The 16,896-nt window shown below is 44.5% G+C and overlaps 1 protein-coding gene across 2 annotated transcripts in view; it reads right to left on the reverse strand.

Annotated features, from left to right (window-relative positions):
- Positions 1–16,896, reverse strand: part of UHMK1 (U2AF homology motif kinase 1) — a 117,972-nt gene that overhangs the window by 77,582 nt on the left and 23,494 nt on the right. For both annotated transcript variants that reach the window (XM_085654799.1, XM_085654800.1), the window contains exon 3: positions 6,660–6,851. In XM_085654799.1, the coding sequence (XP_085510925.1) occupies positions 6,660–6,851 (192 nt within the window). The remainder of the gene's footprint in view (positions 1–6,659; positions 6,852–16,896) is intronic.

Below are 16,896 nucleotides of genomic sequence, written 5' to 3' on the forward strand. Positions count from 1 at the left end.
GGTGGTTCTTGTTTTTTGCAGACAAAGTGGCGTTAAATGCCACAATTAATAATGAGGACGTTATACTCTGATGGGACAACACCTAAAACCATGATTGACACCACTGGCTTGATTTCTAGTTGGGAGGTAGTGGAAATTACTCCAGTTTCTGAGAAAAGTGGTAAATTGGTGGAAGGATCCTCCAGCTGAAACGCCTCCACCACACCATCCCCACCCATGAAGGACATTCCTTCCGTGAAGTCTTCTCTGTCTGCTCGAGGATATACCATTATCATCTAAAGCCATTTGGTCCATGCTACATAAGGCCCTTCACACTCCTTCAAGCAACCTTACTTATTTGAAGCTGAACACCTGCAGAACGCACTTTGCTTCAAGTACCTAGACCTATGCCTATCTACCAACTCTTTATCGTCAAAAGAGTTAATATTTTGAGGAGGAGGAGGACCAGGGTATGTGGTACCGGTCCAGGTTGCCTTAGATAATTTAAAAACAGTACACAAAGACAGTTGTCAGCTGCCTCGGTTCAGCCTGTCCTGCAAAACTCCAGGCTCTCCTTTGCTGTAGTTTTGAGGGTGAAAGAGGACCTGGATAATTGTTGGCTGGTCCACTGCCCTGTTTGCAACTGCAAACGGGACACCTAGTGCAGCGGTTAGCTTCCATGCTGCACAAAAAAAAAAAATTAGGAACAATTTCACCCAAGGGCAGGAGGAAAGGGGAAATGCATCCTTCCTAGTACTTGGGCATACCCAGGATGGATGATCAGTTTTTGCCTAGTGGGTCTGACATCATCCGTATTTAAAAAGAAATAACTAATTATCAATTCCTTTGTAGGGTTTCTTTTTACCAGAGAGTATTACAAGTTGCATACAAACAAAATGATGTTTGTTATTGTCTGGGACCATTACTGATGCTCTGCAATGCCTTGGGCTGTTGCTTGTCATTGTTGCCTGTGGCCATTGAAGTCCTGATGGGAGTATAGAGGTTTGTTACCACTTGGAGCCATTAATGCTTAGCAGTGATGGAGTACATGAAACATCATTTACATTCCTGGTGCAGGATATTTACTCTTATTAAGATTCGGGCAAAACAAAAAGTAATAGAAGACAGTGGAAAAAACTTTGATTAACTATGATGGGGGCAAGACTATCAACACCGCAAAGTCCAAAAGAGGAGAGAACGAACAGTTGCAGTAGGAAGAGGGTTGGTCAAATTGGTTAGGGCAACAGCTCATACAGCACTTTTTGTGGACAGAATGAAGAATTTGGCTTGTCTTTCAAGATGGTAAGTGATGGAACCCCAATATAAGTTTGCTTGCTTTCACAAACACTACCTTCAATGCAATCAATATGAGTGGTCCCATTGATAAACCAGAAGGAATAACAGGAATATATATGCAGAGCTGCCTGCTGTGGAGTTTAAACCATCAGTCTTCAGACACCAGGTTGGTGTCAGAAGTGAGATTTTAGATGACCAGCCTCTGGACACTGGTATGGTTTCAGTGTTGAGATTTGAAACCAATTGCCTCCTGACAAAAGGATAGTGACCTGGGAGAGGTATTCAGGCACCATTTAATATGGATTTTCAGACTGATCCCATAGACCAACAAACAGATTTCAACTTGCCACGTGCACCCGGGCGCATGAGTGAGAGTATCTTTCATAGTTTCTATTAGTGGCCACTCTGGACCTTGGTGATGGTGCTCGGGGGCTGTTTGCTTGTTAAGTTACATTTGTGTGATAAGGGACTCTGTGGTAAGTGAATCTGTGCAGCTCGAGTGACGTTGGTGCATCGCAATCTCTGCCTGTTGAGATTTCTCCACGTCAAGCGGCATGAGCAATGCCTGCGAGTTGAGACATTTGCAGAAAAACGGTGTGACAAGCAGGAACCTTTATCCAATTTGAAGTAACATTTTCAAAGGACGCTGACGAAAGCCATTCAGAATCTGGAGGCGGGCTCTAAGCCCACAAATTGAATACAGCATGTTGAAAGAATGCATGCGCTGCCTAGGCTCGGCCTAAAATATCTATAAAAAACATTTTTTTACTATGCGCCAGAGAAAACACATGTGCGGGGATGTTCAGATCTAAATCTAAACAAGCATTGGCATAGCCAATAGGTCTCGCCTTTGGGACCTTTTAAGTGTTCAGCCAGAGCTATTGACTTTGCCAATGTCTTTAAGCTATGCTGTAGAGAAGTGTGGATGCTGAAAAGTTATAATAAAAGTGTCAGAAGCATTTTTTTTACCTTATATATGACCAAGAAGGCTTTATGTACAACTGAATGACCATATTAGAAAAAGTATTTACAATAAAAATGTCCTCAGTTTTCTTTTGTCCTTGCAATGCTGGCAACTTGTTTCTGCCGTTTCAATGGTTGTTTGTTCTAGCTTTTTTTGAGGGGGCATAAATAATCGGAGGGTGAAGGTTTCAAACTAGTACCTGTATTATAACACTAGCAGCAGACAAACGCTAAGAGAGAATCAGATGCCAAATTCCAAGAGCAGGCTGAGGTGGTGCTGAGTGATGCTGAGGTGGTGGTGTACTAGTGCAAAGGCGATGCGGAGTGAAACTGATGGTGCGGAGTGATGCTGAGGTGGTGGTGCTGCACTGGTGTTCAGGGGGTGCAGAGGTGGTGCTCAGGTGGTACTGAGTGATGCAGAGTTGGTGCTGTGGTGATGCTGAGGTGGTGTTGCACGGATGTTGAGGTGGTGCTGTGCTGATTTTGAAGTAGTGCTGTGTTGGTGCTAAATTGCTGCGGAGGTGGGGCTGCACTGGCGATGATACACTGATGTGGAGGTGGTGTTATGCCGATGCAGAGATAGCACTGCACTGGTGATGAGGTGGTGCTGAGCTGGTGGTGCACTGATGAGGAGGTGGTGCGGATGCTGAGATGGTGCTGTAGTGGTGCTGTGCTGACGTGGTGCTGAGTGATACGGATGTGGTGCTGAGTGATGCCGTGGGGGTGTTGAATGATGCTGCAGTGGTAGCGCTGAGAGACTCTATGGTGGCGTTGAATGATGCGGAGATGGTGCAGAGTTGGCACAGAGTGGTGCAGAGGCAGCGCTGAGAGACGCGGAGGCAGCACTGAGAGACAGTGAGTGATGATGTGGTGGCACTGAGTGGACGCTGTGGTGGAGCTCAGTGACGCTGTGGTGGAGCTCAGTGATGCTGTGGTGGCGCTTTGCTATTTAAGCAAGACCTCATAAGAGGGTGAGCACCCAGATTACCACCTTCAGGGACTTCCCTTTACCATACCAGTACTATTTTACTCCCCTCTACTCTGCCACACAACTGGCTTCCAAGCACTATATAATTTATTTGGGAGTTTCCCATACTCACTGCAGACCACTGAACTTGCAGAAACACCAAATCAATGCAGATTATCAAATCCCATTATGCGTGTAGGAGATGATTGTGGCGTTGCAGCCAGATCTCCTGACTCTGGACCTGAGGAACGGGGTTCGAGTCTCGACAGTCATTTCAACATCCTGTAATTCTGGGCAAATCAATTATTCCTTCTGTGCAAAAAAACCCCAAAAAACATGTGTAATATAGCTGATGCTCATGTAAAGCGCTCCAATACCTTTGGGTCGAGTTCGCGCTATGCAAAATTTCAAAAAATAAAAATACATAAAAAATCCAAACGTTTCTACAGCTCAAATGCCATGAGGTCTAGGAAACAGCCAGAAAAGCTAACTCTGGGTTTGAATTGTACACCGATTTCTTCAGAAATTAAGTATGCAGCAACAGTGATCACCTAACGACAATCACAGAACTGTGGCATCTGAGCGTTTACCTGTTGATATCATCATCAATTTGAGGCCTTTCTCACGCTGAATGCTATGTACAATGGGACACAGTAGGCAAAAGCGATTTCTTAATGACGGCTTTATCTCGCCACCAGACATTGTTTCCTGCCCATCCTTGTCTTGGCGTCTTATGTTGCGACCAAGGCCTTCGCGTGGACCCAGAAGATGCCCTCTGTCATATCAGGGGGGGGTGCCTCGTCCTTTGAGGAATAAACCCCCACTCGTGCCTCCCAGCAAGGGCACGCGGTGGATGGAGGGCACAGAGAGCGTGGAGGAATAAGTTGGTATAGTGCTTCATGCCAGACGTGTAGCTCCGAAGCACTTTCCAAGCAGTTACGGGACCATGCAAGTTTGGGGGAGTGGGTGCGCCTCGGGGACACAGAAGGAGTGTACCTAACGTGTGTCATATATTGGGTGGTGGGGCTAGGGCAGAAGTGGGTGAGCAACAGGAGCCAATGAGAAGGGGAGAGGGGGAAAAGAGGGTGGCTTATGGGGGGAAACGAATGGGGAGGGGGTAAATGGGAAGATAATCGAGGGGAGGAAAGGGGAAGGCTTGAGAGAAGAAGGGAGGGGGTCACAGAGAGGGTGAGGGGAGAAGGAATAGCGGTATGATAAAAGTAAAGAGTGAGAGAAGCAGGTGGACTCGGAGAAAAAAAAAAAAAAAAAAAAAAAAAAAAAAAAAAAAAAAAAAAAAAAAAAGGAGGTGGGCGGGAGAGAGAAGGCATTGATGGGTGAAAGAGTGAAGCGAGGTAGCGAGCAGAAGCTGGAGAGGATGCCTGAATGAAAGCCCTCCCCCCACCCTGTGCAGGTGGACACGATAATCGCACAGGGAACTGGCAGCGGGGGTGTAAAGGGACAGTCTAAGGAGGAGGGGGCGATGCCGGTGAGTGGGAGAGAACGAACAGCAGGACTCAGAGGCAGTTGAAGGCAAACGCATTGAGAGAGTGGAGGGTGGAGAAAAAACGAGGGAGGAAGCGAAGGCTACAAGAGAAAAAAAATAAAATAATAATTGCTGAAAAATATTTTTTACTCTTAACACAACCGCCTGGATCATTCTTTTGGGTCAATTGCACGGAAAACAATTGCCAGAGAACAAGTACAGGCTATGCCAAGCGGAAGTGATCGCGGTTGCGATCAAACATCAAAGCGGCGAAAGTGAAAGTAATCGAGCAGAGCATCAAAGGGCTGGGTGAGAAGGGAGGGGGGAATGCAAGGGTCAAAGCGGCTAAAGTGAAAGTAATCAAGCAGAGCATCAAAGGGCTGGGTGAGAAGGGAGGGGGGAATGCAACGAGCAGCTGTGCACGCCATCGTGCACTCAAGCCCTAGGCCAGCAAAACCATGTGGGTAGCACTTTTGAAAGCCCACTTACAAAATGTCTCAAAGAGACAGCTTTCGCTGTCTCAGCGAGACCTAAAACCACCAAAATTGGCCAGCTATGATTACAGAAACCACCACCCTAAAATACCGCAAATCCAGGCCGCTCTCTGCTTCAGTTTGCCCATGGGTGCAGTTAATGCAGATAACTTAAAAACATTGAAATTGGAAATTACGGTTATTAGTCAAGCAGAAGTTCCCTTTGAATACAAGTTTGAGATTTTTGTGTTTTCTAATTCTGTATATAGTTGTTTCTTTAAGTAGTTCCATCTGTGTCAAGTAGCTTGATAACTGCAAATGATCCCTTTAATGAGACTCTGGGTAGTGAAAGGGAGGGCTCTGGTTGGGTAACTTATCCAATGCCATGAACCGCAAGTGATCATGATCACTGTAACAGTGGCGGAGCTGTATCTGAATGAGATCAGTGTTGCTTTCTAGCCACAATTCGTGAAATATTTTGAACTTCCCAAGACATTAACAGCTCAGGTTCAAGAACTAAGAACCGGACTAAAAAAAAAAAAAAAAACACCCTACAACATTTTTTAATTGCTTTTCTTGGAGATTGATTGAGAGCACATATCATTCTTTTGAGATTTGGTTCTCAAACCACATGATGGCAGTAGGCACAAACGTATTCTCAATCAATCAATCAATTAAAAAAGAAAGTCCACAAATCAAAGTTTGGCAGCTGGTTTTTCAACATAATGGGATAGTCTAGCAAATGATTCCCAATTGAAAGTCTGGTCCATTTTTGATAAACAGCTAAAGTAGTACTGAACAGATTCACAATAAAACTGAAATAAAACATTAATTCTGGCACAAACAATTTGCTTTTGTAACAGGATGAAGTTAATGGCTTCCTGGCCACCAACATGACACCTAGATAGGATTTGAGAATGGTCACACAACCAAATCTTAGATACCCAGATAACAGACTGATAATAACAAAGAGAAAAGGTTACCTCCTCAGCCAATGGTCTTGCCTCTTCAAGCAGACCACAGGTAGAGAACTGAAACTTCAACACATGAATTAAGTAACTGTTTCTGCAATTGCCGGCTTCCGGGAAGGTCCAACCACAGGAAGGGAACAAAGCTGCAAAGGTAAATGCCCTGGGTAGCAGATGGGAATGGACCACAAGATCACACACACACACTGCATAATTTTAGGTAAAAAATGTAAATCTCGAAGTTCAAGAAGGGGAATGACTGGAGATTGTTCATAGATCTGTTGAAATGTCTACTTTTTAGACAAATGGCATTTAGTAGCACGGGCAAATTATGTCAAAATCACAACTGTATTCCCAACCCCATGAACAAAATATATCAAAATAGAAACAGGACTGCTCCACAATTTACAAAATAAATAGTTACTTTTTTCAAGAGAGTGTCTCTAAATGCCAAGATAAGTACAGTACAAAAGGTGATAAAAGTGATCATCATTATTTAAAATGGGAAACTAACAACCATAACCACTTGCCTTCCATTGTGGAGAGCGCACAGCATGTTTTAATTTGGTTCCAGAGTACATTTCGAGTAAAATAATTCCCAGACTCCATAGGTCCACAGCAGATGTGCACTCCAAGTCACTGTGTAGTCCAGCATGGGCAAGGTGGTTCTGAAGCTCGGCCTCTGGCGCACGATACCCTTCTGTCTGAATGTACTTAACATCCTGAGAAAAGATGATAAAAATTAACAACAAGGCCATTTATTTTCTTTACTGGGATTTTTTTGCAATCTCAGTTCTGTCAGACCACACAATAAGACATCTAGTATGGTAAAAGAAAAAAACAAGCCCGAATGAAGGCTTACAGTAGAACACTCATGTGAGTTCTAACATGGTCTTGTTTCATGAGCATAAATACTCTGCTCCTTTTGCACATCAAGGACTAACCACACGGTATCTGGCATGCCTTTTGAGCACAACATACACGAAAATTAGGCACACAGCATGGAATACTACAATGAAACAGGGGTGGGGGATATCATTTGGGATGTAATGAAGTTGTGCATGAAGCGAGAGGCAACTATAGGTAGTAATTTGCTTTGGGAGGGTAGGCAGGGTAACATATCTAACAAATTAGAGCTAAAACAGATTGGTCGGAGGGGGTTGTACAATGAGAAGAAATTCAGAAAAGTTGCAGTTCACATTCAACATGTCTTAGGGAAGTTTGGATCACTAACAAGGCACACAGACCGGACAGATAATATCAGGGTGTGGCCAGGCGGAGGACCTACCCACCACACTGAGTTTAGTGGTTCATGTGATTTGAAGTATAGATCAAGGCTATCCCACATATGTCTAAGGGGGGGTTTCCATGGTGAATTTTGGAGAGCAATATTGTCAGCGCCCCTAAGATGGGAAACCCAGTTTAGCCAGCAATTAAAAGACACTTTTTGTGTATCCTTCCAGTTATTTAGCGTAACCTTAACCAATGCTGTCAGGAGGAGGTCCAGTAGGGCACTGTCCTTATCGTTTAATGTATCTGCACGGAGGAAGCCGAATGTCAGTGTGGCCAATTCCCTTTTATGGGAGCATAAGAATAGTTTAGAAATAAATTCAAATACCCTGTCCCAAAAAGGCTCAGCACATTTACAGTATAGTAGCAGATGGACCAGGTCCCCTATTCCCTCCTTACAATTCCAGCAGCTAGGGTCCTCATGAATCTTGTGCAAGTGTAGACTGGCTGGTGTCCAATAAGCCTTAAGCAGGAGCCAGAATTTTGTCTGTGAGAGGGCTGGGGAAATTTTAATCCTGGAGCCAGAGCTCCACGTTTTGTACCATTCCGCTTCGGGAATCAGGGAAGAGGCGTGTGAATCCCAAAAGGAGATAAGTTTTTTATTCAGGGCAGATTGCTTTGGGCGGAGTAGTTTGTAAATCCAAGAGACTTGGTGAACTAACTTGTTTATCCTCTCTAAGTATCGTGGTAGAGAAGGGGGTGATGGCAGTAGTTTAGCATTCGTTAGTGCCGCCTTAACCTTTTAAAAGTTGTAAAACTCCAGGATGTCCAGATTATATTTAGACTGCAGATCTTTGAAGGTGATGGGGTATGCTGAATCGACCAGTTGGTGCGGGAAAAAGATGCCTCTATCAATCCATGGATCAGAATGTAGTGTCCTCCCTTTATATAAAATATTGTGGTTGTCCAATAGTGACTCAAAATTAGATCGTCTTATGCGGTTTCATTTCTTATCCAATTTCAGTAGGGCAGTTTTTGTGTTTTTAAATATGGATTTTGAACAACTGACATTAGTGAAGTTGGAGGTAAGAAGGGCTGCTGGGGCAAGGTTATTAAGTAAGGATTTTTCAATTTCTAGCCAAACTGGGGTATATTCCACGGTGTGATATGAACCAATACGAGCCCTGTTTAGCCAAGAACGCTGTTTGGTAAAGTTTGAAGTCTGCTAGGTTGACCCCCTTCCCCAAGGGATTTGTCTTGAGTTTTTTCAGTCCAATTCTGGCCTTTTTACCTTGCCATAGAAATTTGGATACGAGGATATCTAGCTTACAGTGGAAATCTTCAGTCAGTAAAAGAGGGAGCATGGTTATTAGATAATTCACTAAAGGCGTGATCATCATCTTGATGGTTTCTTTTCTACCCCACCACAGGATGAATCTTGGGGACCATGTGTCTAACAGATTTTTAATCTTCCCCAGAGTGGCGGATTCATTCTGATGGAGACTCCCAAGAATAGTACTGATGAACTCTATCCCCAGGTATTTGATAAATCCCGGCTGCCACGCAAGGACTGAATCGCCCAGTAAATCCCTGGTGCAGTGAATGTTAAGGGGCTTAACTTCAGATTTATCCCTGTTTAACTTGTATCCCGAGTGGGATGAATAATCCTCTATGGATCGCATCAGTGCCTTAATGGAAGAGCTCGGGTCCCCCGTAACAATGAGAATATCATCCGCGTAAGCAGCCAGTTTACCTGAGAGTCCTTAAAACGTACTCCTTCTGTCTCTTTATTGCGCTTAATGTCCTGAATTAGTGGCTCAAGAGCTAGGAGAAAGAGGGAGGGGGGAAAGAGGACAACCCGGTCTAGTATCTTGCTCAAGAGTAAAGGGATCCGAGAGTTCCATTGATCGCTATGCAGGCGGTAGGTGCCAAGTACATAGCCATAACCATGTCGATGTACGGACCTCCTAGGTTAAAAAGACAACATGCAGTGTTTCAAGAATGACCACGAAACTCTAACACCTTCTCTGCGTCTAGGGTGATTGCTACTGATGGGACAGGCTTAAGCTTTGCTTGCTCAAGTATGAGACATAATAAGCAGGTGTTATCATTAGACATTCGGTTTTGAGGAATACAACTTGGGAATTACTGATCAACTTTGGAAGAACCCCATTCAGTCTTGTGGCTAGAATGTTTGCATAGATTTAACAGTCCACATTGATCAGTGAGATTGGCCTACAATTTTTTAGGCAATAAGAGATCCTTCCCCTCCTTAGGTATAACGATAATATTGGCTTCTTTCATTGGATTGGATGTGCGTCCCTCCCTGGCTATGGCATTGAAAACTTTTAGCAGAGTTGGTTGTAGTGACCCTCCGAATGCCTTATAGAAGGAAGCTGAGAAGCCGTCTGGGCCCGGGGCCTGGTTACTTTTCAAAGATTTGATAGCGTTGATTAATTCCGCTTCCGAGATGCGTCTCCCTAGCGCTACACTTTCTGTCTCCAACAGGCTTGGTAGGTTTAGTGAGTCTAAATATCGGACACATTCTTTTGAGTGTAATGCTTGCTTTTATATAGTTCCTCACAAAAGGATTTGAAGGCGTTCAAGATCTTTGTTTAGTTTGGGTAATATTATTGGAGTCTTTTATCGAAGAGATAGTGAACTGTCTCTGCTTAGGTTTGAGGTAAGAGGCTAATAATTTGCCCGCTTTGTTGCCTTCGCAGAGTTTGAGGGCCTTAAATGTGTTGATTCACACTCCTGCCCGCTTACTGACAATTTTATTATATTCATATTTTTTCTTTACCAGTTGGTTAAGGATATCGTTACTATCTAACGCCTTGGCATGTGAGGTTTCTAGGAGTTTAATTTCTTTTTCCAATTCACATAGTTTGGAGTTAAGTTTTTTATTAATGTTTGCTTTAATCCCTATGAGTACCCCCCTAATGGTTGCTTTCAGCGCATCCCACAAGGTGAAAGTGTCTGTATCCGGCAGATCATTATACTTGATGTAGTCTCGGATAGCATTCTCAATTTTTTCTTTGTCTACTGGATAGGAGAGGACCGCATCGTTAAATCACCACCTTTTAGGAGGGAGTACCCGCTAGTTTGGTATGAATGCAAGAGTGGTCTGACACGAGTTTAGGAGCAATGTCTGTTTGGTCGATGAGATGTTTAGCAAAAAGCCTCATACAAAAATATAGTTTATCCTAGAGTATGAGTTGTGCGGGGCCGAATAAAATGTATAGTCAAGAGAGTCTGGGTGTTGAAGACGCCATGAGTCCTTAAATTGAACTTGGAGCACATTTTATGGACAACCTCATGGGAGTGAGTGGTTTGATATCTACACTTGGATTGGTGGTCTATTATGGGGTCTAGAGACAAGTTGAAGTCTCCACCCACTACGATGAGATAGTCTTGGGGAAAGCTTCCTATAGTATGTGAGATCTTTTTGAAGAAGTTGAGCTCTTCGGAATTAGGACCATATATATGGAGGACATGGATTGAATCATCCCCTTTTTTCAGGTGTGTGACTAACATCCTCCCTTCATCATCATGTGTACGTGAGACAATGGCAATATTGGATTTCCTGGCTATAAGGGTAATAACTCCTTTTTTCTTATGGTCTGCTGGAGAGCAGGAGATATGTGAGATCCAGTTGTGTTTGATCAAACCTGCATCCTCCTCTGAGAGTTTTGTTTCCTGAAGGAGTATGATGGTGCCTTTAGTTTTAGCCAAGTAGTCGAAGATTTTCCTATGCTTAACTGGGTGGTTGAGCCCATTCTCATTCAGGGAGACTATATTGAGGTCCTCTGCAATATTTTTTATGCGAGACCTCGACTGATCTGGTGATGGCTATAGAAACAACTATACCCATAAAATATGTCTGAAAGACCGCTCGCGATACCCACAATGATGTGTTTATTCTCATAAGGAAGGTTAACTGGTAAGGACATCTCTCTTTGCGGCCAACAAGGACCCTGTCCCTGACATTGTACCAGAAGTAGGGCATAACTGTCATTTCAAGGAAAATATGAGCAAAAAAGATAAAGGAAAAGGAAACCAAAAAAAAAAAATAAATAAAAAAAAAAAAAAAAAAAAAAAAAAAAAAAGAGAACCACCACATACATTTTACCCCCTTTCCCTCCACCCCCCACCCGATAGATTTGGATGTAGGAGCTGCGACGACACGTCCATCGAGCTGGCAGCAAGGAGGATATTAACCTGGAGTTTACCCAAACTGGAGTAACAAACTGAATTAGCACGGATTACTTGTGTAGCAATGGTAATTGCCACTTATACTCAGTAGGTATCAGCTACCGCTATTAGTATATGTATTAACTTACAACTAGGGCCAATATGTCTTGTTAACCAGTAAAAAACAGAATGCGGTCCTGTCCTATAATCCAAAATATCAGAATATCTGGACTTTCATGAAGAACATGGTCTATTAAAGCAAACATTTGTGTCTGATTGTTGCGTCAATTACTAATAAAATTGCGCATAAGACCAGTGAACCATAAGACCAGTGAACTAAGAAGCAGATTCACTCACGAGAGTGATAAACGAACCACTACCCTCACTCAGTAACTTGTGACCAGCAGGAGAATTAGGCAAAGTACAACAACCCGCAACCCGCCTGTGAACAAAAAAAACGAAACGCGTGTGTGACATTACATTTACGCATGTGAAACCAGTGCGAAGCAATTACGAAAACCAAAGGACATGTATAGAACATTTACGGATGTAAGAGCGATGTGAGACATTTACAAGGAAACCAAAGGCTATCATGTCTTTCTCTTATTCGAGGCCCCTGCATAGAGCTCCATTTCTTGTACTGGGGATGCTTCCAAATGCTTTGCTAGTTTTTTGGGATTTATGAAGAAGTGTGACTTGCCATTTTCAAAGATCCTGAACTTTGCTGGGCCTGCAAAGGAAAATTGGATGTTTTTTCTCTCAATTTGTCTCTTAGTAAAAGGAACCCCTTCCTCGTATCCGTCCATTTTGAATAATCTTGCGGGAAAGTTATTTGATGGCCTTCCCAGAGGAACTGGTGAGTTTTCCTGGCGAAGTTAAGGATAGCCTCCGTATGTTGGTACCTCAATGGTTTGCATATTATGGGTCAAGCCAATGTCCTTGACTTCTAATCTCATAAAGAGATTAGTAGAGTGTGTCTAGTAATAAATACATATATATTTGATGTATATACCCGTGTGGTGTCCTTTCATTTGGTAATTCAAGAGATTACAAGGTAAAACAAGCTGCTTTACATTCTTCTGAGACTTAGCCTGAAGGCTGCTCTCCACAGCTACCACTAGGATAGCTTTCTTTAAAAGGTTGTCTTAAACCTACCTACCATAAGAGTCGAATTGGACTGGTGCAAGGTGGCCACTATAACTAGTGACCAGCATATGCCAGGCCAACTTCTCACAAATGGGAAGTCATCTGGCAATACAATGGCATCCATATTCCCTTTTGGGGGTGTGGCAGGAGCAAGGGTGGAAGGCGCTAGAGAGTTTTTTAGGGTGCCAACCCCAGATTCTGTCAAACTCTACCATTGCCGCTTTAAAGAGCTGTACTCTAGAATTAAAAAGACTGTATGCTTACTCTGAACAGAACAGGCATGCTATAGATTTCATCCAGGACCAGGATAGGGGACTGTGTGCGATCGTTAAGGATCGATGCATATTGGAAGTGGTTAACGAAAAAAGGAATATCACCGCTCACATAGAAGAGATAACAAACAACCTCAAAGGTCTAGTGAGTGGCAAATGGGATTGGAATATTTATTTCGGTAGCTGGGGTTGGTTAATAAAGGACATGAAAATGAAAGTATCCATATTAGTCTTCTGTTGCATTTTAATTCAAGCCCTCCCATCCTGTATTTCAGCATGCATCTCTAAAGCCCAAATTAACATAAGTAAACTGATGGTGTCGCACTCACAAACAGATCCACCCAAGATGTTCCAAATGCCGAAAATACAAATAGAATGCAATATTGGTTACATATTATGCGGCGGTTCCGGGCCGCAGAGGGATCGCACTGCCCACAACCAACGGGATTAGGAGAGAGGAAGATTCCTCTTTCCGAAGCTGCAGGGTACCTTTAATGAAGCCGGCAGAGTCTCATCCAAGGCTCAATGGAGGGCTGAGAAAAATTGTCCATAATTAGCTGCAGCGGAGGTAACCCACTAGTGGGCGTCAATTGGCAAAATAAGACCTCAGATCCCAGCGTGCATTTGAAAATGAACTTCCACCAAGGGAGGAGCACTGAAAGCCCCCAATTACGGAAACACGCAGGGGAAATGCGGTAGCCATAAATCACCTCCGCTGACACGTCCTCCGAGGAGATGCAAACAGCGGCATCGAAACGCGTCAGGCCATGGACTTCAAAGGGATGTTAAGCTGCCTGCTTGGTTTAAATAGAGTTTGTTACTCACCTGCAGTATTGTGCGGCCTCAAGCTTCTGGGCATTTTGCTTCGGCAATATTGGAGAACACACACACACACACACACACACACACACACACACACACACACACACACACACACACACACACACACACACACACACACACACACACACACACACACACACACACACACACACACACACACACACACACACACACACACACACACACACACACACACACACACACACACACACACACACACACACACACACACACACACACACACACACACACACACACACACACAAAGACTGGTGGCGGAGTGGCTGCTATCATCCGCTCGGAACACACTTTCTCCGAGGTCTCGGCGACTTCTATCCTTAAAACTGACTACTTAGCACTAAAATTTACTTCCCCTAAGTTGTCATTTATCTGTGTTCTTGTATATAGACCCCCCGACTATATGCCTCTCTTTCCCAAACTCTTCAGCGATTCTATCGCCCAACTTGCAATCAACCACGCCAACATCGTGGTGATTGGTGACTTTAATTATTGGCCTTCTGGTGTCCATGAAAGCCAACTGTCGGTCGAATTCACTGACCTTCTAAAAAGGCATGAATCTCTCCCAACACATTCACATCCCCACTCATCAAAAAGGTCATATCCTCGACCAAGTCTGGACATCTGACCTCGACATTTCATCTCCTTTAGTTCTCCCTTGCTCCTGGTCCGACCATTACTCCATTTCCTTTCACCTTCATTTGCACACTCCGTGTCCTCCCCCCCGTATTAAGAATCTTATGGCCCGCAACTGGAAAAAAGCCAATCTGTCTGAATTTCACGACTCACTAGCTTCCACTGCTCCCACATCCCTGACCTCCCTAGAGGGTCAGGCTGACAATCTCGATGAATGGATACGTCAGGCTAGTGACAAAGTAGCCCCTTTAAATAAGATCAAAGCTAAGCGCCCCCACGACGCACAACGATGGTTCACGGACCAACTCAAAGCAGACAAACTCGCCCTGCGGCAAGCTGAACGCCGCTGGCGTCGCCAGTATGATCCACAGCTTAAACTTGTTTACACTGAGGCTTTACAATCTTACAAACAATCGATCCTGGCAGTTAAGACGGCATATTTTTCACAAATAATCCTGGACTCAAATAACAAATCGAAAGACATTTTATCAATTGTAAATGAGCTCTCCCTGCCGGATAGGGTCACCCCCCAGCCGACCCAAACCCTCTGTGACTCGTTAAACTCCTATTTCATAGAGAAAATAACAATAAAAAACAATATCCCGATCCCGGCATCTCCTATTCCTCCTCCTTCCCCCCCCCGAAACACCAGTACCTTGTCGGAGTTTCCACCCATCTCCTTACAAGAATTCGCCTCACTCCTTCACAAAGTCAGGTTGGGTTCCCCCAATGACTGTTGCCCTCCGCAGATCCTGAGAGAAGCTTTCCTCGCATGTCCAGGCCCCCCCCTAGCACTACTCAACAACTCCCTTGCAATGGGGGAGGTCCCTCTCTCCTTCAAGCAAGCTGCCATTTTACCCATCTTAAAGAAACCCAACGCAGATCCCACCATACTCAGCAACTATAGACCCATCTCCCTCCTCCCTTACCTAGGAAAAATTCTGGAGACCTACGTCACCCGCTGCCTGAGCTCCTTCATAGAGAAATCCTCCTATTTGGACCCCCAACAAGCGGGATTCAGACCCCTCCATTCCACCGAGTCTGTCATAGTAGCAGTCATGGACACCCTCAGGAAGGGCGCGGACAATAACACCCCCCAGGCACTGGTCCTACTAGATCTCTCGGCGGCTTTCGACACGGTCGATCATACCATCTTGATCGACCGTGTCCACAATGCCGGCATTCAGGGAGTGGCCCTTGACTGGCTCAGATCTTTCCTTCACCAGCGATCACAGTCCGTTCATCTTTCCACGCTGTCCGCACCCTACACATCCCTTCCCTGCGGAGTCCCACAAGGCTCTGCACTTTCTCCGCTTCTTTTTAATTTGTATCTCCAACCCCTCTTAGCCTCCCTTCGCAACCTCCCGGTCACTATCTTTAACTACGCGGACGACCTTCAGTTAATTTTTCCCATAGATTCCCTTCCTTCCTCCCGTTTTAACTTCCAGACCACCATGTTGACCATCGCGGAGTGGATGTACCACAGCCACTTAAAGCTGAACCCTACCAAAACTGAGCTCGTCCTGGTAGGAGGCCCCAATCACCCATGGAATTCCACCTTCTGGCCAACAACTCTGGGGACAGCACCCACTCCCGTGCGCTCAGTCAAAAGCCTGGGGGTGATCATTTCTGAAGATCTCTCGATGAAACCGCAAATCAACTCGGTCACCTCAGCCTGTTTTTTCCATCTCAGGCGGATCCGCAAGATCAGCAGGTTTCTCACCAAAGAAGCCCTGACCCAAGTTGTCATTGCACTCATCACCTCCAGGCTCGACTATGCCAACATGTACGCGGGTATCCCTGCTTGTCTCCTTCACCGTCTACAGCTGGTGCAGAATCAAGCTGCCCGCCTGATTTTCCACCAGCCTAAACATCAGCACGTCACTCCCCTCCTCCATAGTCTGCATTGGCTCCCTATTTCCAAACGTTGTATCCATAAACTGGCATGTTCCACCTTCAAGGCCCTCTCGAATGCAGCCCCCGCTTTCATCTCTTCAGGATTGATTCGTTACATCCCTTCTAGAGCTCTTCGATCAGCTTCTCTTAATCTCCTTGAGGTCCCCAAGTTTAAAAGGAAAAAACACGGTGGCTTAAGCTTTTCTGTCCAGGCTTCTTCCACCTGGAACTCTCTGCCACTTTCACTCCGTCTTTGCCCAAAGTATGACTGTTTTCACAGACTTTTAAAGACCCTGCTTTTTCACTCCGCATATGACTAACCCTCTCATCCTGGATCACGTTACCTATCAATGAGCGCCAAGAAACCTATCGTGATAGCGCGCGGTACAAATATTTTTTAACATAACATTTAACATAACACACAAACAAACATCATTTTAGCTTTAGCGTTGCTTCTTTTTAACAGAGAAATGCTATCCCCTGTTCATGCGACCACGTTTGAGTTCATGTAGTCAGGGCGTCAGTGGAAGAA

This window comes from Triturus cristatus, chromosome 4_1, assembly GCF_964204655.1.
Source record: "Triturus cristatus chromosome 4_1, aTriCri1.1, whole genome shotgun sequence".
NCBI classification, from domain to species: Eukaryota; Metazoa; Chordata; class Amphibia; order Caudata; family Salamandridae; genus Triturus; species Triturus cristatus.